Source organism: Salmo salar, chromosome ssa02 (genome assembly GCF_905237065.1).
Source record: "Salmo salar chromosome ssa02, Ssal_v3.1, whole genome shotgun sequence".
NCBI lineage: Eukaryota > Metazoa > Chordata > Actinopteri > Salmoniformes > Salmonidae > Salmo > Salmo salar.
In genome coordinates this window covers 29,833,403-29,860,170 of record NC_059443.1, presented here as the reverse complement: position 1 = coordinate 29,860,170, position 26,768 = coordinate 29,833,403, and the positions used below count along the sequence as shown (strand labels likewise).

The window sequence follows — 26,768 nt, the reverse complement described above, 5'->3', positions numbered from 1 at the left end:
AAAAATGTCAATTTATAGGGCGCGTTTGATTCAGAAATACACCGGTTTCAACTTGCCCAACATGCCTACAAAGTATCTAATAAATTACCTGTAAACTTGGACCAAACATTTCAAACAATGTTCGTAATCCAACCTCAGGTACCCTAAAACGTAAATAATCGATACAATTTAAGACGGAATAAAATGTTTCTAATACCGGATAAAAACAATGTGACGCTCGGTCCAGTTCACGCGCACCAAAACAGTAGAGTCCACCTGGAGTGACACTTACAATGAATAGCACTACTTCTTCATTTCTCAAAAGAAAAACCTTGAACAATTTCTAAAGACTGTTGACATCTAGTGGAAACCATAGGAACTGCAAGCAGGTTCCTATTAATAAGGGAATCCCATAGAAAACCATTGGAAAATCCAATGACCTCAATTTTTTTCCCCCTGGATGGTTTGTCCTTGGGGTTTCGCCTACCATATCAGTTCTGTTATACTCACAGACATTATTTTAACAGTTTTAGAAACATTAGAGTGTTGTGTTTTCTATCCAAATCTACCAATTATATGCATATGCTTCTGGGCCTGAGTAACAGGCAGTTTACTTTGGGCACACTTTTCATCCGGATGTGAAAATACTGCCCCCCGACCCAAGAGAGGTTAATATATGGGGTCAAACATTTTGCTAAAAGAGTCCCTCAGTCTTCCTCTCTGCACTAAAGATCCTCATGAATCATTATAGCGGTGTTCCCCAACTAGCAGTTGGTTTTGGCCAGCGGGTGGGTTTTTTTGCCCCCCCAAGTTTTTAGAGCAAAAAATATACAGTACCAGTACCAGTCTAAAGTTTGGAGACACCTACTCATTCAATGTTTTTTCTTTATTTTTATTATTTTCTACATTGTAGAATACTAGTGAAGACATCAAAACTATGAAATTACACATATGGCATCATGTAGTAACCAAAAAGGTGTTAAACAAATCAATGTTTGTGCTTAGTGGGACAAATGACCCAATGACTGTGTAAGGGCTATTTGACCAAGAAGGAAAATGATGGAGTGCTGCATCAGATGACCTGGCCTCCAGGTCACCTCAACCCAATTGAGATAGTTTGGGCACCCAACCTCAACCAGATTGATATAGTTTGGGATGAGTTGGACCGCAGAGTGAAGGAAAAGCAGCCAACAAGTGCTCAGCATATGTGGGAACTCCTTCAAGACTGTTGGAAAAGCATTCCAGGTGAAGCTGGTTGTGAGAATGCCAAGAGTGTGCAAAGCTGTTATCAAGGCAAAGGGTGGATACTTTGAAGAATCTCGTTTGTTTAACACTTTTTTGGTTACTATATGATTCCATATGTGTTATTTCATAGTTTTAATGTCTTCACTATTATTCTACAATGTAGAATATAGTACAACATTTAGAAAAACCCTGAACTGAGTAGGTGTGCCCAAACTCTTGAGTGGTACTGCATATATATATATATATATATATATACACTTTTTAACATTTTCATTGTTGGATGTAAAAGACTCTAAAAACACCAGAAAATCAGCTCCAAGTGATTTGAATTTTGGAAATCTGTTCCCAAATATTCCCACCCCATAATAGAGAGACATATATGATCATATACAAATAATAATAATTGATAGGATTTATATAGCTCTTTTCTACCAACTGAGGTACTCAAAGCGCTTTGCATATACTGAACAAAAATATCAACGCAACATAAAACAATTTCTAAGATTTTACTGAGTTAAAGTTCCCATAAGGAAATCAGTCAATTAAAATAAATTCATTAGGCCCTAGTCTACAGTGATGGAAAAAAGTATTTGATCCCCTGCTGATTTTGTACGTTTGCCCACTGACAAAGAAATGATCAGTCTATAATTTGAATGGTAGGTTTATTTGAACAGTGAGAGACAGAATAACAACAAAAAAATCCAGAAAAACACATGTCAAAAATGTTATAAATTGATTTGCATTTTAATGTGGGAAATAAATATTTGACCCCCTCTCAATCAGAAAGATTTCTGGCTCCCAGGTGTCTTTTATACAGGTAACGAGCTGAGATTAGGAGCACACTCTTAAAGGGAGTGCTCTAATCTCAAGTGTGTTACCTGTATAAAAGACACCTGTCCACAGAAGCAATCAATCAATCAGATTCCAAACTCTCCACCATGGGCAAGACCAAAGAGCTCTCCAAGGATGTCAGGGACAAGATTGTAGACCTACACAAGGCTGGAATGGGCTACAAGACCATCGCCAAGCAGCTTGGTGAGAAGGTGACAACAGTTGGTGCGATTATTCGCAAATGGAAGAAACACAAAAGAACTGTCAATCTCCCTCGGCCTGGGGCTCCATGCAAGATCTCACCTCGTGGAGTTGCAATGATCATGAGAACGGTGAGGAATCACCCCAGAACTAAACGGGAGGATCTTGTCAATGATCTCAAGGCAGCTGGGACCATAGTCACCAAGAAAACAATTGGTAACACACTACGCCGTGAAGGACTGAAATCCTGCAGCGCCCGCAAGGTCCCCCTGCTCAAGAAAGCACATATACATGCCCGTCTGACGTTTGCCAATGAACATCTGAATAATTCAGAGGACAACTGGGTGAAAGTGTTGTGGTCAGATGAGACCAAAATGGAGCTCTTTGGCATCAACTCAACTCGCCGTGTTTGGAGGAGGAGGAATGCTGTCTATGACCCCAAGAATACCATCCCCACCGTCAAACATGGAGGTGGAAACATTATGCTTTGGGGGTGTTTTTCTGCTAAGGGGACAGGACAACTTCACCGCATCAAAGGGACGATGGACGGGGCCATGTAGCGTCAAATCTTGGGTGAGAACCTCCTTCCCTCAGCCAGGGCATTGAAAATGGGTCGTGGATGGGTATTCCAGCATGACAATGACCCAAAACACACGGCCAAGGCAACAAAGGAGTGGCTCAAGAAGAAGCACATTAAGGTCCTGGAGTGGCCTAGCCAGTCTCCAGACCTTAATCCCATAGAAAATCTGTGGAGGGAGCTGAGGGTTCGAGTTGCCAAACGTCAGCCTCGAAACCTTAATGACTTGGAGAAGATCTGCAAAGAGGAGTGGGACAAAATCCCTCCTGAGATGTTTGCAAACCTGGTGGCCAACTACAAGAAACGTCTGACCTCTGTGATTGCCAACCAGGGTTTTGCCACCAAGTACTAAGTCATGTTTTGCAGAGGGGTCAAATACTTATTTCCCTCATTAAAATGCAAATCAATTTGTAACATTTTTGACATGCGTTTTTCTGGATTTTTTGTTGTTGTTATTCTGTCTCTCACTGTTCAAATAAACCTACCATTAAAATTATAGACTGATCATTTCTTTGTCAGTGGGCAAACGTACAAAATCAGCAGGGGAACAAATACTTTTTTCCCCCACTGTATGGATTTCTCATGACTGGGAATACAGATATGCATCTGTTGGTCACAGATACAGTTGAAGTCAGAAGTTTACATACACTTAGGTTGGAGTTAGTAAAACTAGTTTTTCAACCACTCCACAAATTTCTTGTTAACTAACTATAGTTTTGGCAAGTCGGTTAGGACATCTACTTTGTGCGTGACATAAGTAATTTTTCCAACAATTGTTTATAGACAGATTATTTCACTTATAATTCACTGTATCACAATTCCAGTGGGTCAGAAGTTTACATACACTAAGTTGAATGTGCCTTTAAACGGCTTGGAAAATTCCAGAAAATGATGTCATGGCTTTAGAAGCTTCTGATAGGCTAATTGACATCATTTGAGTCAATTGGAGGTGTACCTGTGGATGTATTTCAAGGCCTACCTTCAAACTCAGTGCCTCTTTGCTTGACATCAGGGAATTTGTACTAGGATTAAATGTCAGGGTCTGTGAAGAACTGAGTTTAAATGTATTTGCCTAAGGTGTATGTAAACTTCCGACTTCAACTCTATTTAAAAAAAAAAAAGTAGGGGCGTGGATAAGTATCTGGTGTGAGAGCTATTTGCCTCGTGCAGTGCGACACATCTCCTTCACATAGTGTTGTTCAGGCTGTGGATTGTGGCCTGTGGAATGTTGTCCCACTCCTCTTGAATGCGAAGTAATTGGATATTGGCGGGAACTGGAACATGCTGTCATACACGTCAATCCAGAGCATCCCAAACATGCTCAATGGTTGACATGTCTGGAGTATGCAGGCCATGGAAGACCTGGGACATTTTCAGCTCACAGGAATTGTGTACAGATCCTTGCGACATAGGGCCGCGCATTATCATGCTGAAACATGAGGTGATGGTAGCGGATGAATGGCACGACAATGGGCCTCAGGGTCTCATCACAGTATCTCTGTGCATTCAAATTAACGTTCAATTCTATGGCAACAAATATGGTGGACATTCCTACATTCAACATGCACTCTCCCTCAACACTTGAAACATCTGTGGCATTGTGTTCTGTGACAAAACTGCACATTTTAGAGGAGCCTTTTATTGTCCCCAGCACAAGGTGCACCTGTGTAATGATCATGCTGTTTAATCAGCTTCTTGATGTGCCACACCTGTCAGATGGATGGATTATCTTGGCAAAGGAGAAATGCTCACTAATAGGGATGTAAACAAATTTGAGAGAAATAACATTTTTGTGCATATGGAAAATTTATGGGATCTTTTATTTCAGCTCATGAAACATGGGACCAACACTTTACATGTTGCATTTATATTTTTATTTAGTATAATAGGGGGAAACTCACCTCATCCACCACCAATGTGTAGCAACCAACCATTTCTGTGCCAGAACACTCACCACACATCAGCTATCAGGTGGAGAGGAGAGGAGTGATATATGCCAATTAGGAATGAGGGGGATGATTAGGTGGTCATGATGGAATGTGGCCAGGTTGGGAATTTAGGCATGACAACGGGTGAACACCCCTACTCTTACAATAAGTGCCATGCGATTTTGAATGACCAAAGAGAGTCAGGACACCCGTTTAACTTCCTAACCGAAAGATGGCACCCTAAGTAGGGCAATGTCCCCGAATGTAATCAAGGTTTGAAATTATGTTTTAGTCATATACTATATGTTTTTAGGCTTCTTGAAGTGAATTTGCAATCTAAAAATATGTGTTTTATTACGTTCCTGCTCCCGGACCATCCGCTCAAGGAAAAATTGGCCTGCGTCTGAATCTAGTTTATGATCCCTGCAATATAGGTTTACTAAGTGGAAAACAAACAACCTTCACATATATAATATTAGAGGGGTTGTGCTACTATGGGCACGTCCCAAGTGGCACCCTATTCCCGTTATAGTGCACTAATTTTGACCAGGACCCTGGCCAAAAGTAGTGCACTATAAAGGGAATAGGGTGCCATTTGGGATGCATGCTTGGTAAAGCAAACAGCAGCAGCTCTATGGATGGATGCAATATCCATAGCATTATGTCAGGGTCAGCTTTCTTCCTTCCACCTGGCAAGCAGCTCTAGACTGGATTGATTTCCCATAGCCTCTGGGATCAAAGCACCATGTGATAACACCATCCCTCCCTCTCTCCATTCCTCCATCTTTAGCCTCTCTCCCACTCTCCGGTCGGCCAGTGAACACCTCCTCTCACAGAGACACACACACGTCGATATCTTTGACAATTGTGGTGTTCACATTGGTATTTCAATTCTTATGGGCGGACTCTGATGTGTTATGGGGTGCCCATTCCCCCAAACCCTAGCCCTGAATTAGAACCCTGATCAGGCTAACACATGAAACATATAGTCCTCAGTGTATATGACCGCTGTCCAAGTACCTGAGGGAAACAGTATATTATGCACACCTGGCCTAGTGCTGGTTTATGGTATGAACAACACCATGATGACAGATAGACACTGGAACACAGTTAAAGAGTATCTCTCATACGAATGATAGGGCAGAGTGGGAGGGTTAGCTCACAGTGTTATGTTAGACCACCTCACACACACATACACACACCCTTCCTTCCTGTGATCTGCCTCCTCTCCTGTGATGATAGGGGATGGAGGATGTTGTCAAAGAGAGGAAGGAGGACATGTTAGGACTGTTTATTTTAAACCAGGCCAGTGTTCGGATTTCTGTTGTCAGCTATGTGCTGCTGGGGAAGGGGACAGTTGGTCTGTGTCCCAAATGGCACCCTATTCCCTACATTGTGTACTATTTTTTATCAAAGCCCTATGAGCCCTGGTTGAAACTAGTGTACCATATAGGAAATATGTTGCCATTTGGGATGCGGCCTAGAGCTGTGTGTTATTGGAGGCTGTGAATACCTCTTGTCATGTTGCTGTAGTATTACTGCAGCAGAACAGAGAGGACTGGAGCATGAGTCACTAGGAAGTGAATGTGCCAGTGAAGAGAGGATGGGTGAAGCACCGTAGATAACCACCTGAAGTGGATGACAGTGACCGACCAAGGAGAGCACCACTCAAGTGTCATGTTCTCTTTCCTACTGATGTATAATGTTCCTGTAACGGTGGTGGTTCAGTGAAGGCCTAGGTTTTAGCTCAAAGGGCTTTTTTTCTTTGTTTTGTTTTGTCTAACATGTTGAGCTTCCCCCTCAGCCTCATTAGCTGTGTGTGTGTGTGTGTGTGTGTGTGTGTGTGTGTGTGTGTGTGTGTGTGTGTGTGTGTGTGTGTGTGTGTGTGTGTGTGTGTGTGTGTGTGTGTGTGTGTGTGTGTGTGTGTGTGTGTGTGTGTGTGTGTGTGTGTGTGTGTGTGTGTGTGTTGCTAGTTGTGTGCCGGTGGGTCAGTAGTCGTGGGCTGGTGCTCCCAGGGAGACAGAGACAGGAGAGGTGTGGGAGGGTGTCAAGCCATGCTTTCCACCTGGCTACCCCTACCCCGGTCAACAGCACTGCACCCCCAACAGCAACTCGCCCAAGCCTTCCCCATTTCTCCTTCTCCCAAATCCAGTCAGCTGATGTTCTGAAAGAGCTGCAAAATCTGGACCCCTACAAATCAGCCGGGCTAGACAATCTGGGCCCTTTCTTTCAAAAATGATCTGCCGAAATTGTAGCAACCCCTATTACTAGCCTGTTCAACCTCTCTTTCGCGTCGTCTGAGATTCCCAAAGATTGGAAAGCAGCTGCGGTCATCCCCCTCTTCAAAGGGGGGACACTCTTGACCCAAACTGCTACATACCCTGCCTTTCTAAGGTCTTTGAAAGCCAAGTCAACTGATCATTTCAGATCCCACCGCACCTTCTCCGCTATGCAATCTGGTTTCAGAGCTGGTCATGGGTGCACCTCAGCCACCATCAAGGTCGTAAACGACATCTTAACCACCATCGATAAGAAACAATACTGTGCAGCCGTCTTCATTGACCTGGCCAAGGCTTTCGACTCTGTCAATCACCACATCCTCATCGGCAGACTCGACAGCCTTGGTTTCTCAAATGATTGCCTCGCCTGGTTCACCAACTACTTATCTGATAGAGTTCAGTGTGTCAAATCGGAGGGCATGTTGTCCGGACTTCTGGCAGTCTATATGGGGGTGCCACAGGGTTCAATTCCTGGGCCGACTCTCTTCTCTGTATACATCAATGATGTCGCTCTTGCTGCTGGTGAGTCTCTGATCCACCTCTACGCAGACGACACCATTCTGTATACTTCTGGCCCTTCTTTGGACACTGTGTTAACAACCCTCCAGACGAGCTTCAATACCATATAACTCTCCTTCCGTGGCCTCCAACTTCTCTTAAATACAAGTAAAACTAAATGCATGCTCTTCAACCGATCGCTGCCTGCCCGCCCGTCCAGCATCACTACTCTGGACGGTTCTGACTTAGAATATGTGGACAACTACAAATACCTAGGTGTCTGGTTAGACTGTAAACTCTCCTTCCAGACTCACATCAAACATCTCCAAACCAAAGTTAAATCTAGAATTGGCTTCCTATTTCGCAACAAAGCATCCTTCACTCATGCTGCCAAACATACCCTCGTAAAACTGACCATCCTACCGATCCCCAACTTTGGCGATGTCATTTACAAAATAGCCTCCAATACCCTACTCAATAAATTGGATGCAGTCTATCACAGTGCCATCCGTTTTGTCACCAAAGTCCCATATACTACCCACCATTGCGACCTGTACGCTCTCGTTGGCTGGCCCTCGCCAAACCCACTGGCTCCAGGTCATCTACAAGACCCTGCTAGGTAAAGTCCCCCCTTATCTCAGCACGCTGGTCACCATAGCAGCACCCACCTGTAGCACGTGCTCCTGCAGGTATATCTCACTGGTCACCCCCAAAGCCAATTCCTCCTTCAGCCGCCTCTCCTTCCAGTTCTCTGCTGCCAATGACTGGAACGAACTACAAAATCTCTGAAACTGGAAACACTTATCTCCCTCACTAGCTTTAAGCACCAGCTGTCAGAGCAGCTCACAGATTACTGCACCTGTACATAGCCCATCTATAATTTAGCCCAAACAACTACCTCTTCCCCTACTGTATTTATTTATTTTGCTCTTTTGCACCCCATTATTCTACTTTGCACTTTCTTCCACTGCAAATCTACTATTCCAGTGTTTTACTTGCTATATTGTATTTACTTCGCCACCATGGCCTTTTTTACCTTTACCTCCCTTATCTCACCTCATTTGCTCACATTGTATATAGACTTATTTTTCTACTGTATTATTGACTGTATGTTTGTTTTACTCCATGTGTAACTCTGTGTTGTTGTATGTGTCAAACTGCTTTGCTTTATCTTGGCCAGGTCGCAATTGTAAATGAGAACTTGTTCTCAACTTGCCTACCTGGTTACATAAAGGTGAAAAAAAAGAGGCCAGCAGACAGCTGTAGGTTTGGTGTTTCACACACAGCAGACCTGCACGCCTATTCTTCATCTATCCGTCAGCCTTCCCTGTAGCTCAGTTGGTAGAGCATGGTGTTTGCAACACCAGGGTTGTGGGTTCGATTCCCACGGGGGGGGGGCCAGCACAGAAAAAAATGTATGAAATTGTATGAAATGTATGCATTCACTACTGTAAGTCGCTCTGGATAAGAGCGTCTACTAAAATGTAAATGTAAAATGTACGCCATTTTCATTTTCCCACACCCTCCTTCCCTATCCCTCCATCCTTCATTACTCTGACCTTCCATCCCTTCATCTTCTTGTTCCCACACCCTCACTATCCCTAGATCCATCCCTCCGCCTGGCTCCTGTTCCCACACCCTCCCTATCCCTCCATCCCTCCGTCTGGCTCTGCAGCCAGTCACACAGCCTGGCACAGTAGCAGGCCATGTGGCCTCGCTCACAAAGACCAGTCCCACCATGTATGGTGTTTGCAGGAAGCAGATGCCCCATCTGTGGATAAATCATTATCATTGTTTACAATGGAGGAGCTGGAGACAGTGCCTAGAAGTGACTGTAGTAGGGTTGGCACAAACGTTTATGGATGAAGACCGTCATAATTAAAATTACCTGCATATTTTTCCTTCTTTTTTTCCGAACGGCTGACTGAAGGTGTGATAGCCAGGCGTTCGTGCGGTTGAGTCAGTTTCTGTGACAACATGGGCTCTTAACGTGATGAAACTTTGTTGCCCCCTGCTGAAACAAGCAAGGTGTTGTAGCAAACGATGAATAGAATGGGCTTGGAACCTCTAACCCTAGCAATTTGACGATTAAACTCATGGGTACACTCACAATGGCTGCCTGGTATTGTGATGCAATCATGTTCGTGGTAATGTAGAATGTTCATTCAAATGATGTTAACTGATGTGGCTCATGCAATGGAATGTATTTCTTTGTAATGCCAGTTGAGTTGAATCAAGAAATCATAGCACATATTTTTTTATTTAACCTTTATTTAACCAGGTAGGCTAGTTGAGAACAAGTTCTCATTTGCAACTGCGACCTGGCCAAGATAAAGCATAGCAGTTAGACACATACAACACAGAGTTACACATGGAATGAACAACACATACAGTCAATAATACAGTAGAAAAAAGAAAACAAAAAGTCTATATACAGTGAGTGCAAATTAGGTAAAATAAGGGAATTAAGGCAATAAATAGGCCATGGTGGCAAAGTAATTACAATATGGCAATTAAACACTGGAATGGTAGATGTGCAAAAGATGGATGTGCAAGTAGAGATACTGGGGTGCAAAAGGAGCAAGATAAATAAATAAATACAGTATTGGGATGAGGTAGGTAGATAGATGGGCTGTATACAGATGGGCTATGAACAGGTGCAGTGATCTGTGAGCTGCTCTGACAGCTGGTGCTTAAAGCTGGTGAGGGAGATATGAGTCTCCAGCTTCAAAGATTTTTGCAGTTCGTTCCAGTCATTGGCAGCAGAGAACTGGAAGGAAAGGCGACCAAAGGAGGAATTGGCTTTGGGGGTGACCAGTGAGATATACCTGCTGGAGCGCGTGCTACGAGTGGGTGCTGCTATGGTGACCAGCGAGCTGAGATAAGGCGGGGCTTTACCTAGCAGAGACTTGTAGATAACCTGTAGCCAGTGGGTTTGGCGACAAGTATGAAGTGAGGGTCAGCCAACGAGAGCGTATAGGTCGCAATGGGGCTTTGGTGACAAAACGGATGGCACTGTGATAGACTGCATCCAGTTTGTTGAGTAGAGTGTTGGAGGCTATTTTATAGATGACATCGCCGAAGTCGAGGATCTGTAGGATGGTCAGTTTTACGAGGGTCTGTTTGGCAGCATGAGTGTAGGATGCTTTGTTGCGAAATAGGAAGCCGATTGTAGATTTGATTTTGGATTGGAGATGCTTAATATGAGTCTGGAAGGAGAGTTTACAGTCTAGCCAGACACCTAGGTATTTATAGTTGTCCACATATTCTAAGTCAGAGCCGTCCAGAGTAGTGATGCTGGACGGGCGGGCAGGTGCGGGCAATGATCGGTTGAATAGCATGCATTTAGTTTTACTTGTGTTTAAGAGCAGTTGGAGGCCACGGAAGGAGAGTTGTATGGCATTGAAGCTCGTCTGGAGGTTAGTTAACACAGTGTCCAAAGGGCCAGAAGTATACAGAACGGTGTCGTCTGAGTAGAGGTGGATCAGAGAATCACCAGCAGCAAGAGCGACATCATTGATGTATACAGAGAAGAGAGATATTGATGGGTACACTTCCTGCTTTTGCTTCCTGCTTTGCTCCTATGGGTACGCTCGCAATGGCCGCCAGTTCACCCATAATGCCATCATTGACTTGAATGGGGAAGCCCGTTCTATTCATTCTATTTCTATGGCAGCACATGCGGTCAGGAGCAGAAGAAGGGAGAAAAGGTGCGTCTAAAAAGCAAAAAGAAAATATATATATTTTTTGCTATTGTAGCGGTTATTATGGAGACCGTGGTCATTTGGCTGGCCAATTACCGTCATCCAAATTTCCATGACCGTCACAGCCCCGAGTCCTCCTCGTGAGATGCAGCAAATACTACTGTAGAAACTGGATCTGTACATAATAACACATCGTAAAACTTAAATCTCTATCTCTACTTGTCATAAGAACAGTAACACTGTCTGTTTGTTGAGTGAACAGGGTTAAACAGGGTCTTTGCTGTCGTCGTGGCCCATATGGTCAGGGATTGGGCTGGGTCAGGAATATGGGTTTACCCTGAGTCTATTACTGGGTTACATGAAGCTCATATGACCAATAACACAGACAGACTGCAGACAGACACACACACACATCTGTAGTCAGGTAATGTCTGCCTGATATCTCCGTTTCATGTTCCATGAGACTGAGTGAGTGTTCATTTCTCAGTGTACGTTGCGTACATCGGCAGTGCTGGAGTTCAGTTAACATTTCAGTACAGGAAGAACAATCAGTCTACTGATATACACACACTTGCATGACGAAGTGTATGATGTATGTAGATAGCGGAATAACAGAGCTGTATTTAAATAGTCTTCATGTGCACTTCTCATCCTGTTTCTATTAAACTAATCAAGCATCAACTAGCGAACCACTATAAAGATGATTGCTTCAGCCTCATATAGATATATTTCTCTAGCTAATTGCCATTATGAACTTCATACTACAGGAAGTGCATTCATTTACTAATGTATCTGATTAGACATACATGTCTCTCTCTGTCTCTATGTGTTTGTTGACCTGATTGGCTAGCAGTGCAGAAACATTGCTACAAATGAACACTCACTAGCTATACTGCATATTTAGATACTCTGGCTGATTGGTTTGATGTAGGGAGACATACTTTTGTATATATAGTGTATGTGGACACCCCTTAAAATTTGTGGATTTGGCTATTTCAGCCACACCCATTGCTGACAGGTGTATAAAATCGAGCACACCGCCATGCAATCTCCATAGACAAACATTGGCAGTAGAATTGCCTTACTGAAGAGCTCAGTGACTTTCAACGTGGAGCCTTCATAGGATGCCACCTTTCCAACAAGTCAGTTCGTAAAATGTCTGCCCTGCTAGAGCTGCCTGGTCAACTGTAAGAGCTGTTATTGTGAAGTGGAAACATCTACGAGCAACAATGGTTCAGCCGCGAAGTGGTAGGCCACACAAGCTCACAGAACGGGACTGCCGGGGGCTGAAGCGCGTAGCAACGTCAGCACAAGAACTGTTCGTTGGGAGCTTCATGAAATAGGTTTTCATGGCCAATCAGCCGCACACAAGCCTAAGATCACCATTCGCAATGCCAAGCATCGGCTGGAGTAGTGCTCCTTAGTTCCAGTGAAGGGGAATCTTAACGCAACAGAATGCAATTACATTCTAGACGATTCTGGGCTTTCACCTTTGTGGCAACAGTTTGGGGAAGCCCCTTTGCTGTTTCAGAACTACAGTGCCCCTGTGCCACAAAGCGAGGTCCGTACAGAAATGGTTTGTCGAGATCGATTTGGAAGAACTTGACTGGCCTGCACAGAGCCCTGACCTCAACCCCATCTAACACCTTTGGGATGAATAGGAATGCCGACTGCAAGCCAGGCCTAATCGCTCAACTTCACTGTCCAACCTCACTAATGCTCTTGTGGCTGAATGGAAGCAAGTCCCTGTAACAATGTTCCAACATCTAGTGGAAAGGCTTCCCAGAAGAGTGGAGGCTGTTATAGCAGTAAAGGGAGGACCAACTCCATATTAATATTAATGAGATGTTCGACGAGCAGGTGTCCACATACTTTTGGTCATGTAGTGTACATGTCTTTCTCTGTCTGTTTGTTGACCTGATTGGTGAGCAGTGCAGAAACATTCCTACATGTAGACTAGCTATACTCTACTGTATATTTAGATACTCTGGCTGATTGGTTTGATGTCGGGAGACAAATAAACTTAGGTCTGATTTTGCCAACTCCTCCTTCGTTATTATCACTTGGTATATAATCAGGTCACATGCAATGTAACATGTCGCTTGAGTATGTGACATAGACAAGGAATGAATAGAACAGCTTGAAAGCTCTAACCCTGGACATTTGACTGGTAAACTCATGGGTACGTACATGCACAATGGCTGCCAGATATTGTGAAGCAATAATCTTCATGGTATTTTTGAATGTTCTATAAACTGATGCTAGATTGCCACGGTAATGTAGAATGTTCATTCAAATGATGCTAACTGCAATGGAATGTATTTTTTGTAATGTCAGTTGAGTTGACTCAACAAATCACAGCACAGATTGAATGGTATACTTCCTGCTTTTACTTCCTGCCATGGGTACACTCAAAATGGCTGCCAGTCCACCCATTATGCAGTCATTGACTTGAATGAGATGGCCTTTCTATTCATTCTATTTCTATGGTATGTGATGTGTGCAAGAAGTTTGTTACTGAAATCTAAGATTGCTTATATTGATTACATTCAACTCAATGTTGTTTGAGCGTTGAGTGTTGTTGAATTGATACGCCTGCTGTTGATACTATTCTATTTGACTTGATCTATTCTATATGACTTGGAGGATAATCTAAAGCCATAACTAACTGTTTTATAAACATATCACTAAACACTAAATGTGTTCATTCTTGTCCACCCTTTACTTCTCCCTCCTCTCCTGTTATTCAAAATGGCCACCCCTCCCTGTAGGAATCCGATGGCGCTCCCAGGCCAGAGGCTCACCATCATCACCATGCTCCGGTGTTCTCAGCACTCCGCCAGGCTCGTGTAGTGTCGTCCACCTCCGAGGAGGAAGAGGCCCTGACAGAGAAGTTCCTCAAAATCAACTGCAAGTACATCACAGATGGCAAGGTATATATCATGTATATTCATATATATTACAGTACTATACAGTATATATAATATATTCTATATATAAGATAAGTACAGTATTATAAGGTAAGCGCATGGAGGACCATCAGGAATGCTGGCCCACCACCAGCCAACATCCACCTCTAGCAGCTCAGATCCATGCTATTGAACAAAATGAAACCAATGTTGATCCATTCAGTCTAAATCAAAGCATTGCAGATTTCCTCCTCACAGGGAGGTCAGTATTGGAGCTTCCTGTTCATAGTCAACATCCTTCACTTGCTTTTGGATACCTACAGTACAGTACAGCCATTTTGTTTATTAATGCTGGAAAGGTAATATATCTCTTCCACTAAATGGCTGACACATTTCTTTCACTGCAAGCTTTTTCATGCTCTAGCTATATTACTCTGTCTAACCCTCTCTCTCTCTCTCTCTCTCTCTCTCCTCACTCTCTCTCTTTCTCTCTCCTCGCTCTCTCTCTCTCTTTCTCCCCCTCTCCCTCCCTTCTCTCTCTCCGTCTGTCTCTCTCTCCCCCCAGGGTGCGGTGAGCGGGGTGTTGCTGGTGACGCCCAACAACATCATGTTTGACCCCCACAGGATGGACCCTCTGGTGCAGGAGCACGGCTGTGAGGAGTACGGCTACATGTGTCCCCTGGAGGAGGTCATGTCTGCAGCCATCTACAAGGAGATCACTGACAGCAAGATCAGAGAGGCCGTGCCCGCGTAAGAGCCCTGTCGTCTGTCTGTGTCTGTCTGTCTGTCTGTCTGTCTGTCTGTCACACACAGGGGTCCCGTTCATTAGAGCACACCGTAGCATCCGTTTTGTGCCTACTGAACCACACTAACAGGGATGTAGTGGAGAGGAGTAGCGTTTACGCACCTGTTGCACAAAATGAACGTTGTTTGCGTTTACGTTACACATCACTCGTTTACCCACTTCTTTTTCTACCACTCCATCCCTGGTTACACATCACAGCCCCTCCGTGATCACTTCATCAGCCCGGCACTGCAGGCACACACTGATTACATCAGCAACCATCCAACAGATTCATTATATCCCCCATGCCAAAAAGGAAAAGGAAATGGCAATTAGAGCAAGGTTAATGAACTATGCATTCACCCACCTACGTCTGGATTGCTCACCCATTTGCTTGATATAATAATATATCCACTTCAGCAGCCAGCTTAGTTTATCTCCATGGCATGCCACCCACATACAGATCTCCTACCGTCTCTGTTTTTATTAGCAATTTAACATGGATTGTTTGCTCAGATCAAGATAATTGTGTTATATTAACACTATGATGAAATCTTACCAAAGCATTAGCTATTTGTAGCTGTGGTCCTCTGTGGCTCGGTTTTTAAGAACGCGGCTCTCGCGATGCCAATGTCGTGGCTTCACGTCCCGCTGAGATCACATACACATGCTAATTATGTATGCACTTACTGAACTGTAAGTTGGATGAAAGTGTCTGCTAAGACACATTTATTATTATTGTAACTATAGAGCTATGCTTAGCCCTTCCACTGTAGTGCCCATCCAGTATGTCTATGAATGTTCAGTGGTGGATTTGGGCTGTGTTAGGTGTTCAGATCTCATGGAGCATCTATTATGATGTCTAGTGGTTATTGGCTGCAGTCCAAACATGTTATTTTTACCCCCTCACCCCTTGCCCTAGCCACTTTCCCTCAGGGGAATCCCCGTCGGAAACCGGATGCAGATTATTGCCATCTTAAGTGGAGGTCCAATTCACTAACGTTGCCCCCTCAGCCCTCGATTTAGCTCAAGGGAGCGAGTGAACCACTTTGGTCACTTGCGGGGTTGATACAACCCACAATTCAATGCAAACTGTAGTCACATGTCAAACTCTGGTGGCCACGAAGTGTCACATTTTTGGCATGTCAGAAAAAAGTATGAAGCTAGCTTGCTAGAAAATATATATATACATTGATTTTAGCGTTGGCAAATTGGCTTAGTCTCATAGTGAGGAGCCTATAAAACATAGCTAGATTCATAAACATCTTTTTGGGAATTCTGAAATTTATTGGAATAAGTGACCAAACAATTAAACTAGCTAGCCAGCTATGGATAACTGTTGCTAGCTACAGTGGGGGAAAAAAGTATTTGATCCCCTGCTGATTTTGTACATTTTCCCACTGACAAAGAAATGATCAGTCTATAATTTTAATAGTAGGTTTATTTGAACAGTGAGAGACAGAATAACAACAAAAATATCCAGAAAAACGCATGTCAAAAATTTTATACATTGATTTGCATTTTAATGAGGGAAATAAGTATTTGACCCCCTCTCAATCAGAAAGATTTCTGGCTCCCAGGTGTCTTTTATACAGGTAACGAGCTGAGATTAGGAGCACACTCTTAAAGGGAGTGCTCCTAACCGCAGCTTGTTACCTGTAAAAAAGACACCTGTCCACAGAAGCAATCAATCAATCAGATTCCAAACTCTCCACCACGGCCAAGACCAAAGAGCTCTCCAAGGATGTCAGGGACAAGATTGTAGACCTACACAAGGCTGGAATGGGCTACAAGACCATCGCCAAGCAGCTTTTTGAGAAGGTGATAACATTTGGTGCGATTATTCGCAAATGGAAGAAACACAAAAGAACTGTCAATCTCCCTCGGCCTGGGGCTCCATGCAAGATCTCACCTCGTGGAGTTGCAATGATCATGAGAACGGTGAGGAATCACCCCAGAACTACACGGGAGGATCTTGTCAATGATCTCAAGGCAGCTGGGACCATAGTCACCAAGAAAACAAGTGATAACACACTACGCCGTGAAGGACTGAAATCCTGCAGCGCCCGCAAGGTCCCCCTGCTCAAGAAAGCACATATACATTCCCGTCTGAAGTTTGCCAATGAACATCTGAATGACTCAGAGGACAACTGGTGAAAGTGTTGTGGTCAGATGAGACCAAAAATGGAGCTCTTTGACATCAACTCAACTCGCCGTGTTTGGAGGAGGAGGAATGCTGCCTATGACCCCAAGAACACCATCTCCACCGTCAAACATGGAGGTGGAAACATTATGCTTTGGGGGTGTTTTTCTACTAAGGGGACAGGACAACTTCACCGCATCAAAGGGACGATGGACGGGGCCATGTAGCGTCAAATCTTGGGTGAGAACCTCCTTCCCTCAGCCAGGGCATTGAAAATGGGTCGTGGATGGGTATTCCAGCATGACAATGACCCAAAACACACGACCAAGGCAACAAAGGAGTGGCTCAAGAAGAAGCACATTAAGGTCCTGGAGTGGCCTAGCCAAACGTCAGTTGCCAAACGTCAGCCTCGAAACCTTAATGACTTGGAGAAGATCTGCAAAGAGGAGTGGGACAAAATCCCTCCTGAGATGTGTGCAAACCTGGTGGCCAACTACAAGAAACGTCTGACCTCTGTGATTGCCAACAAGGGTCAAATACTTATTTCCCTCATTAAAATGCAAATCATTTTATAACATTTTTTACGTGTTTTTCTGGATTTTTTTGTTGTTATTCTGTCTCTCACTGTTCAAATTAACCTACCATTAAAATTATAGACTGATCATTTCTTTGTTAGTGGGCAAACGTACAAAATCAGCAGGGGATCAAATACTTTTTTCCCCCACTGTACCTGACAGGAGTGCTAACTAGATACGTTAGCTTACTTGGTACATTAATAGCTTTAGCTAGATACGTTAGCTTACAAGGTACATTAATAGCTTTAGCTAGATATGTTAGCTTACTAGGTACATTAATAGCTTTAGGTTGGTTGTTTTTAAGCTCAACTTCCAGATTTCTACCAAGGACGTTGCCTCTCTGATCATCACTCTCTTCCTGGCTTGTGCAAGGGACATTTAAGGAACACTCGGATTTGACGATGTAAAACGTCATTCAAGGGCTGAGGGTTTAGGGCCGAGGGCTGTCTACTTTGAGTTTGAAACACAGCCATTGTCTCTGTGTGTGAGGACAGCTGTTTTCTCGTGTGATGCAAGCAGACTCTCTGTCTCAAAGAGCACACAATAACAAAGTCCTGCCTGTGTGCCAACCAGTGTTTTATTATCATACACACAGTACAAGCAAACTATTTTAGTCCCACAACAGGTCTTTGGAGAACCTGTGGAGTCTAGTGTGCTGTTACAGTATGTAGAGGAATCCTGTTAGTTGGCGTTGGCTGGCTGCACAGTGTTTTTGTTAATTTGCTGTACAAAACCTATTTAGATGATTATGCAGAGCAGTTCACTTACAGATGCGCCAAACAAACATAGATTCATATTAGATCCATATTGAGAGGATGACTTGTTTCACCTGATCTCTCCACATTATACTGTAATAAACAAAAAAAACGGTGCCGTTATGCCGCATTCAAATTCAGACCTCTCTAACTTGTATTTTCTTCTTTACTGTTTTCTTCCCTCTCCAGGCATCTGGAGCCTTTGACGTCAGAGCGCGGGCCCTCCACCTCCTCTCAGCCGGACCCGGAGCAGCGTCTGAGAGTCCCGAGCAACGACAGCGGCAGTGCGGCTTCCCGCAGTACAGAGGGTTCCTTCTCCGAGGACGTCTTTGCAGAGTCAGAGCTGTCCCCCATTCGGGAGGAGGCCACTTCCTCCGAAGACCTCCGGCTGGACAAGTCCTCCTCAGCCACAGCCTCCACAGAGTCCATCCAAACTGTCACCCATGTGGAGGCCTTCATCCCTCCAGGGGAAGCCCCAGGGGCCGCAAGCAGCGCCTGCAAGTCAGTCAGCCAGCCGCCAGGGGAGGGCCAGGAGAAACAACCCACCACAGCAGAGGACAATCCAGACAGCCACACGGCCCAGAGCCAGTCTCCCATGGGCTCCAAGCAGCACAGTGTGGATGTGGAGAAGGCAGCACCAAGCACACCCACCACCAGCCAGGGACCAGGCCAAGGACCCTCCTCACGCCCTGCCTCCCAGAGATCTACCACCGGGCCTGGGGAGCCCTCCGGCCAGGAGGGGGGTCCAGGGGACAGGCCCAAGCTGAGCAGAGAAGGGTCCCAGGACTCTGAGACGGACGTGGAGGAACTGAGGAAGATGTGGAAGAATCACACTATGCAACAAGCCACAGAGCAAATGGAGAATGTAACACAAAAGGAAGAGGGACAGGACTCTGCAGAAGGTAGTGAGATAACGTGTCTCTGTTGTATTATGAAAATATGAAATACATAGCCTTAGACTATGCACTTACATTGTTTTTCAATAGGTGCGAAAATATGTTCAGCTTCTATTTCGACCCTACTTGAGTTCTCAATATGAAGGCAAATCTATAGACAGTTATTGCAGATTATTACACATCCTCACTGCCAGGTATGCTGCTGCCATTTGCCATCTCTGCCATTATCATCATCATGTTCATGTTTATTCTAATGAAGCTCCCAGTGCTATCACAGGAAAGTCAGCTCCGGCTGCTTCCGTACACCTCGGCTGCAGGGTGCTCCTGATAACCTCCTGTCACAGCTTTGTGCCTCCCCAGTTGTAATTGGACTAAAAAAGGGAGAGAGAACTCTGGAAATGTGTGGTGTGCTGTTATCACCTACAGGAATGAGCAGAGGCATTATACTCCGCTTTGATCTAGCTCTGCTGTTAGCCGGTCTGCTGCCAAGTGCACTCAACTCCAAGATAGGCTAAAACCTCAAACTCAAACACAGAGAGACAACACAAACACCCACACCTAACATCTGAGGGGAAACACAATAGTGTTTAGACGGCCTGCATTAAAAACCCTCAGAGACACGTGCAGCATTTAAAGTGACTTAACTATTTACATTTTATAGCTGCCTTCTCTTTTTGGTTTGATGTCTTTTTCAGTAAACATTGAATATTTCTTACCCTAGAACATAGACTACCACAGTAGTGTGCAGGCTCAAACTACTACTGTGTTCTGTGCCATGCCTGCTATAGGTGCTATGTATGTTCAGTATGTTATTCTTCCACTGTTCTACAGTTCTATGTGAGCTCTAGTGCCTCAGTTGTGTTCAGACCTGGGCTCTAATAGTATTTGCCTTCTTTCAAACACTTTTGCTGCACCTCATTGAGTTTGCCTGGTGCATTGGAACCAATGGAATAGTCCCAAAGGTGCAAACCCCACCCATCTGGCAGGCTCACCCATCTGGCAGGCTCAATCAAACTGTCAAAGTATTTCTGAAAGAAAACGAATACTGGTTGAACCAAGGTCTGGTTGTGTTCCCATAATTTATATCACATAATTCTCACCCCACAGAGAGTTCCTAGAATGTTTGCTCTTATTGGCTGGGATCACAGCAGGGTTCTGCTTTACACCACACCACATTACCATGGCAGACGGGAGCCAAGGCCCCACTTCAAAACAAGCCCAATTACTGCGTTTTCAAACATAATTTTTCCCACTGAGCTGTGTTTTCTAAGTACTGTAGATGAACCATTTCTCTGCCTCTGTTTGTGACTATGGGTCCCAGTCTGTGTTATGTCACAAAGTGTCTCTTTTCTTTGTAGAACTCCCACTGATTTGACCTTCTAATAGGTCGTTAATAAAAGCAGGCATATGAGCTATGTTTATTGGGGTCATCTTCCTATTATTCTGGCACAGAATTACTGTCTGTTGAGATACCTGGTAAACAGAGGATGAGATCTAGGTCATTTAAAGACCCTGTTATCAAATAGATCTGAAATGTTTTCTTATTTACAGATGGATTAGGTCCAGTGGTGTGGTGAGGGACTACTAGATAATACGAGGATAGGTTTTAAACCAGGAGTAGGCCTACATTTGGTCAGTCACTAAATTGAAACATATTCTGAAAGATTTAAATCAGATTGGTATCTGCTTTGGCACTGTAACTGTTAAGACGGATAAGATAACAATTCATTATCATGTGATTATTTCCTGTTTGTCATGTGGCCCTACAGTGTCCATGGAGCGGCGGAGGCACCGGTCCCACAAGTTCCTGTGTCTGCGGGTGGGCCAGCCCATGAAGAAGACATTTGTGTCCAACGCCAGCGCCTCCATGCAGCAGTACGCCCAGAGGGACAGGAAACACGAGTACTGGTTCGCTGTGCCACAGGAGAGGTGTGTGTGTGTGCACCACACTGCAGCCCCAATGTCTGCCCAGTGCCAAGCCCATCTCACTATGCTGGCACCAGACCAGACAGCTAGATTATTTATTTATTCACCCACTCTGCAGACACACACTCTCACACACACAAATATCTATAGAATAGAATACATTCATTTTTCACAGAGGGAACTGGACCAGGCTGTGAAAAGCAGTCCAGTTACAGTGGCTTGCGAAAGTATTCACCCTACTTGGCATTTTTCCTATTTTGTTGCCTTACAACCTAGAATTAAAATGGATTTTGGGGGGGTTTGTATCATTTGATTTACACAACATGCCTACCTCTTTGAAGATGCAAAATATTATTTATTGTGAAACAAACAAGAAATAAGACAAAAAAACTGAATTTGAGCGTGCATAACTATTCACCCCACAAAGTCAATAGTTTGTAGAGCCACCTTTTGCAGCAATTTCAGCCACAAGTCTCTTGGGGTATGTCTCTATAAGCTTGGCACATCTAGCCACTGGGATTTTTGCCCATTCTTCAAGGCAAAACTGCTCCAGCTCCTTCAAGTTGGATGGGTTCCGCTGGTGTACAGCAGTCTTTAAATCATACCACAGATTCTCAATTGGATTGAGGTCTGGGCTTTGACTAGGCCATTCCAAGACATTTAAATGTTTCCCCTTAAACCACTCGAGGGTTACTTTAGCACTATGCTTAGGGTCATTGTCCTGCTGGAAGGTGAACCTCCGTCCCAGTCTCAAATCTCTGGAAGACTGAAACAGGTTTCCCTCAAGAATTTCCCTGTATTTAGAGTCATCCATCATTCCTTCAATTCTGACCAGTTTCCCAGTCCCTGCTGATAAAAACATCCCCACAGCATGATGCTGCCACCACCATGCTTCACTGTGGTGATGGTGTTCTCAGGGTGAGAGAGGTGTTGGGTTTATTCCAGACATAACATTTTCCTTGATGGCCAAAAAGCTCAATTTTAGTCTCATCTGACCAGAGTAGCTCCTTCCATATGTTTGGGGAGTCTCCCACATGCCTTTTGGCGAACACCAAACGTGTTTGCTTATTTTTTTCTTTAAGCAATGGCTTTTTTCTGGCCACACCTATTTAAACCCCAGCTCTGTGGAGTGTACGGCTTAAAGTGGTCCTATGGACAGATAATCCAATCCCCGCTGTGGAGCTTTGCAGCTCCTTCAGGGTTATCTTTGGTCTCTTTGTTGCCTCTCTGATTAATGCCCTCCTTGCCTGGTCTGTGAGTTTTGGTGGGCGGCCCTCTCATGGCAGGTTTGTTGTGGTGCCATATTCTATAAATGTTTTAATAATGGATTTAATGGTGCTCCGTGGGATGTTCAAAGTTTCCGATATTTATTTATAACCCAACCCTGATCTGTACTTCTCCACAACTTTGTTCCTGACCTTTTTGGAGAGCTCCTTGGTCTTCATGGTGCCACTTGCTTGGTGGTGCTCCTTGCTTAGTGGTGTTGCAGACTCTAGGGCCTTTCAGAACAGGTGTATATATACTGTGATCATGTGACCGATCATGTGACACTTAGATTGCACACAGGTGAACTTTATTGAACTAATTATGTGACTTCTGAAGGTAATTTGTTGCACCAGATCTTATTTAGGGGCTTCATAGCAAAGGGGGTGAATACATATGCACTCACCACTTTTCGTTTTTTTATTTTTTTGACATTTTTGAAACAAGTAATTTTCTTCATTTCATTTCACCAATTTGGAATATATTGTGTATGAACATTACATAAAATCCAAATAAAAATCTATTTAAATGATAGGTTGTAGTGCAACAAAATAGGAAAAACGCCAAGGGGGATGAATAGTTTTGCAAGGCAGTGTATATACACTACCGTTCAAAAGTTTGGGGTCACTTAGAAATGTCCATGTTTTTGAAAGAAAAGCTATTTTTTGGTCCATTAAAAAAAGTCTCAACGTCAACAGTGAAGAGGCGACTCCGGGATGCTGGCCTTCTAGGCAGAGTTCCTCTGTCCATAGTCTGTGTTCTTTTGCCCATCTTAATCTTTTCTTTTTATTGGCCAGTCTGAGATATGGCTTTTTCTTTGCAACTCTGCCTAGAAGGCCAGCATTCCAGAGTCGCCTCTTCACTGTTGACGTTGAGAATGGTATTTTGCGGGTACTATTTAATGAAGCTGCCAGTTGAGGAGTTGTGAGGCATCTGTTTCTCAAACTAGACACTCTAATGTACTTGTCCTCTTGATCAGTTGTGCACCGGGGCCTCCCACTCCTCTTTCTATTCTGGTTAAAGCCAGTTTGCGCTGTTCTGTGAAGGGAGTAGTACACATCGTTGTACGAGATCTTCAGTTTCTTGGCAATTTCTCACATGGAATAGCCTTTATTTCTCAGAACAAGAATAGACTGACGAATTTCAGAAGAAAGTTCTTTGTTTTGAGCCTCTAATCGAACCCACAAATGCTGATGCTCCAGATACTCAACTAGTCTAAAGAAGGCCAGTTTTATTGCTTCTTTAATCACCACAACAGTTTTTAACTGTGCTAACATAATTGCAAAAGGGTTTTCTAATGATCAATTAGCCTTTTAAAATGATAAACTTGGATTAGCTAACACAACGTGCCATTGGAACGCAGAAGTGATGGTTGCTGATAATGGGCCTCTGTACGCCTATATAGATATTCCCTAAAAAATCTGACGTTTCCAGCTACAATAGTCATTTACAACATTAACAACATCTACACTGTATTTCTGATCAATTTGATGTTATTTTAATGGACAAAAAATAACTTTTCTTTCAAAAACAAGGACATTTCTAAGTGACCCCAAACTTTTGAACGGTAGTGTACATTTTGTGCAGTATTTCAGTGTGCTTTGGATGACATTTCTCTCCACAATAGCACAAATGAACTGTTTTTGCCCTTTTATGTAAATAGGTATTAATCGTAATGAGATCTGACAATTTCGACTCCGCTGGGATGTTGCACAGCAATGTCAGCAGTATTCATAATGAATGTATCGTTTAGGCCTTTCAAAGAACACCCTGTACAAGGAAATATGTATCTTCATCAAAAGCTGTAAAATGTTTTTCTAGTGAATTATTCCAAATTGCTTCAACAGCTTAATTAAATTACTTAATGCTGAAAAGTCACTTTGTTGCAGTGTTGGGTCCAAGCACAGTGCTGCCTTTGTCTCCAGTCCTGGAGAGAGAGAGGACAGAAAGTTATGAATCTGATCAGATGTTTGACCAGCCATTCTTTGACTTTGGAAACTCTACCCTTCAGCTGTTTTCATTCCCAGTAGCCAGTAGGCTTGGGTTGACCAGCACAGCACACTCCTCTCAGTCTCACATGTTAATCTCATTTGAAACAGGCTGACAGGCCACCAGTCTTGTCTCTGGTCACAGACACAGTCACACCACCATCACCATGGCCATGTGCCATTGTAGGGTGGTTGGAATGTGATTATCTCAGAAAGGCTCCTGTAATGCTGCCCTGTTACACTGCTGGCTCTGTTCCCATGGATAGCACAGTGCCTTTATACACACACACACACCCATGCACAGACGCGCACACTTACACATACTCATGTACACGCACACACTTTCGTACACACGTGCACACACGCACGCACACACACACTGGCAGACTGACTATGTCTGCTGGATGACCTAATTGAGTGGTGACCCAGAAGATGTGTAAAGTATCCTGAAAATGGTGGGAGAGTTCCAGGCAGTGAGGAAAAAGACCATATACAGCCTGATACATACAGACACAAGTCAGCAGAGTGGGATAACAGCCTCATGCCATTTTAAGACTAAAGCATCCACTTTACATGTGAAATGAAAGCATTGTGAGGGTTAGGATGGGTAGGCTATCAGAATATGGCAAAAATTTGACAGAATATATTCATAACACTATTCAGAACCAATAACCGTTGACATAAATTGACATTCATGGAATGTTTATGTACTGATTATGAATATGGTATGTATTGTTTATGAATGTGTTAGGAAGTCCTTATGTAGGTACTGTTCTCTTCAAGTGTTACCATCATTTCTGTAGTTTATGTTTCTAACTCTCTCCCCTCCCCAGGTCCGAGCACCTGTATGTGTTCTTCATCCAGTGGACCCCAGACATGTATGGGGAGGGGGTTAAGGGCATCGGCCACGAGCCAGGGTTCATGGTGGTCAAGAAGCCTTCGGGGTCCGAGACAGGAGAAGACGAACCCCTCACGGATATAAACAACAAAGAGTGGGAGGTAAGGACTAGAGAACTGAGCTGTTCCACACTACATTCTACACTCTGTGTTGTTTCTTACATGGCTGGATGTTGCTGTACAGTAGAATGTGTAGTAGTTACAATACAATGAGTGTACAAAACATTAGGAACTCCTTCCTAATATTGAGTTGCAACCTCTTTTGCCCTCAGAACAGCTACAATTCGTTGGGGGTAATGACTTTACAAGGTGTTTAAAGCATTTCACAGGGATGCTGGCCCATGTTGACTCCAATGCTTCCCACAGTTGTGTCATGTTGGCTAGATGTCGTTTGGGTAGTGGACAATTCTTGATACACACGGGAAAGTGTTGAGCGTGAAAAACCCAGCAGCGTTGCAGTTCTTGACACACTCGAACCGGTGCGCCTGACACCTACTACCATACCCCATTCAAAGGCGCTTAAATCTTTTGTCTTTCCCATTCACCCTCTGAAAGGCACACATACACAATCCATGTCTCAATTGTCTCAAGGCTTAAAAGTCCTTCTTTAACCTGTCTCCTCCCCTTCATCTACACTGACTGAAGTGACATCAATAAGGGATCATATCTTTCACCTGGATTCACCTGGTCAGTCTAGGTCATGGAAAGACCAGGTGTTCCTAATGTTTGGTACACTCTGTATATTTACCTACTCATCCAGCCTGTGTTGTAGTCCATATATGTCCTATTTGTTATATGCTTTCATTCAGTCAAGTGATTTCTTTTGTAGTGATATGACTGTGTGTAGTGTTAAATGGAATTTATTTGCATTGTTATTCTGCCTCATCATTATCTAGGTTATTTGTGTGTTCAAATTATTGCACTGTCATTGATGATTACATTGTTTTGATCAATCTATCCAAGTGTTTGCTTGATGTGTTATAGTTATTTTCATTGTGTAATTTGTGTGAATACTATTTCCTTTGGTCGGAAATGCGCAATTTTCACTCAGATTACAACAACCACAATGTTTTGCATGATTGTGAAATCATTTTGTTCCAAGTCAGTTGTCCACGTTATTAATGCAGTGTATATGGCATGCATTAATATCTCTGTTGTCGTCGGTCATTCCAAACTATAGTTTTGCTGGATGACCTGACTGACTGTGGTGTTCCGCAGTTGTAGACAGATGGATGGAATGGTTCCCGTTGTGAAAAGCTGGTTGTTTCAAGGCCGGGAAGGCACATAGTGAATTCTTTAAAATGTGTGTGGGCCTTCTTGTGACTGTAATCTACATAGTTGTGTTCAGTTCGCTCATTCTCTGCCCTATCCTTAATAGTGGCTTTGTGGG

The 26,768-nt window shown here is 43.7% G+C and overlaps 1 protein-coding gene across 6 annotated transcripts in view; it reads left to right on the top strand.

The window, feature by feature from the left end:
* LOC106579063 (oxidation resistance protein 1) overlaps positions 1–26,768 on the top strand; it is a 184,917-nt gene that overhangs the window by 149,533 nt on the left and 8,616 nt on the right. For all 6 annotated transcript variants that reach the window (XM_014158581.2, XM_014158615.2, XM_014158600.2 and 3 more), the window contains 5 exons: positions 14,014–14,175; positions 14,717–14,901; positions 18,598–19,310; positions 21,074–21,233; positions 25,315–25,480. In XM_014158581.2, the coding sequence (XP_014014056.1) occupies positions 14,014–14,175; positions 14,717–14,901; positions 18,598–19,310; positions 21,074–21,233; positions 25,315–25,480 (1,386 nt within the window). The remainder of the gene's footprint in view (positions 1–14,013; positions 14,176–14,716; positions 14,902–18,597; positions 19,311–21,073; positions 21,234–25,314; positions 25,481–26,768) is intronic.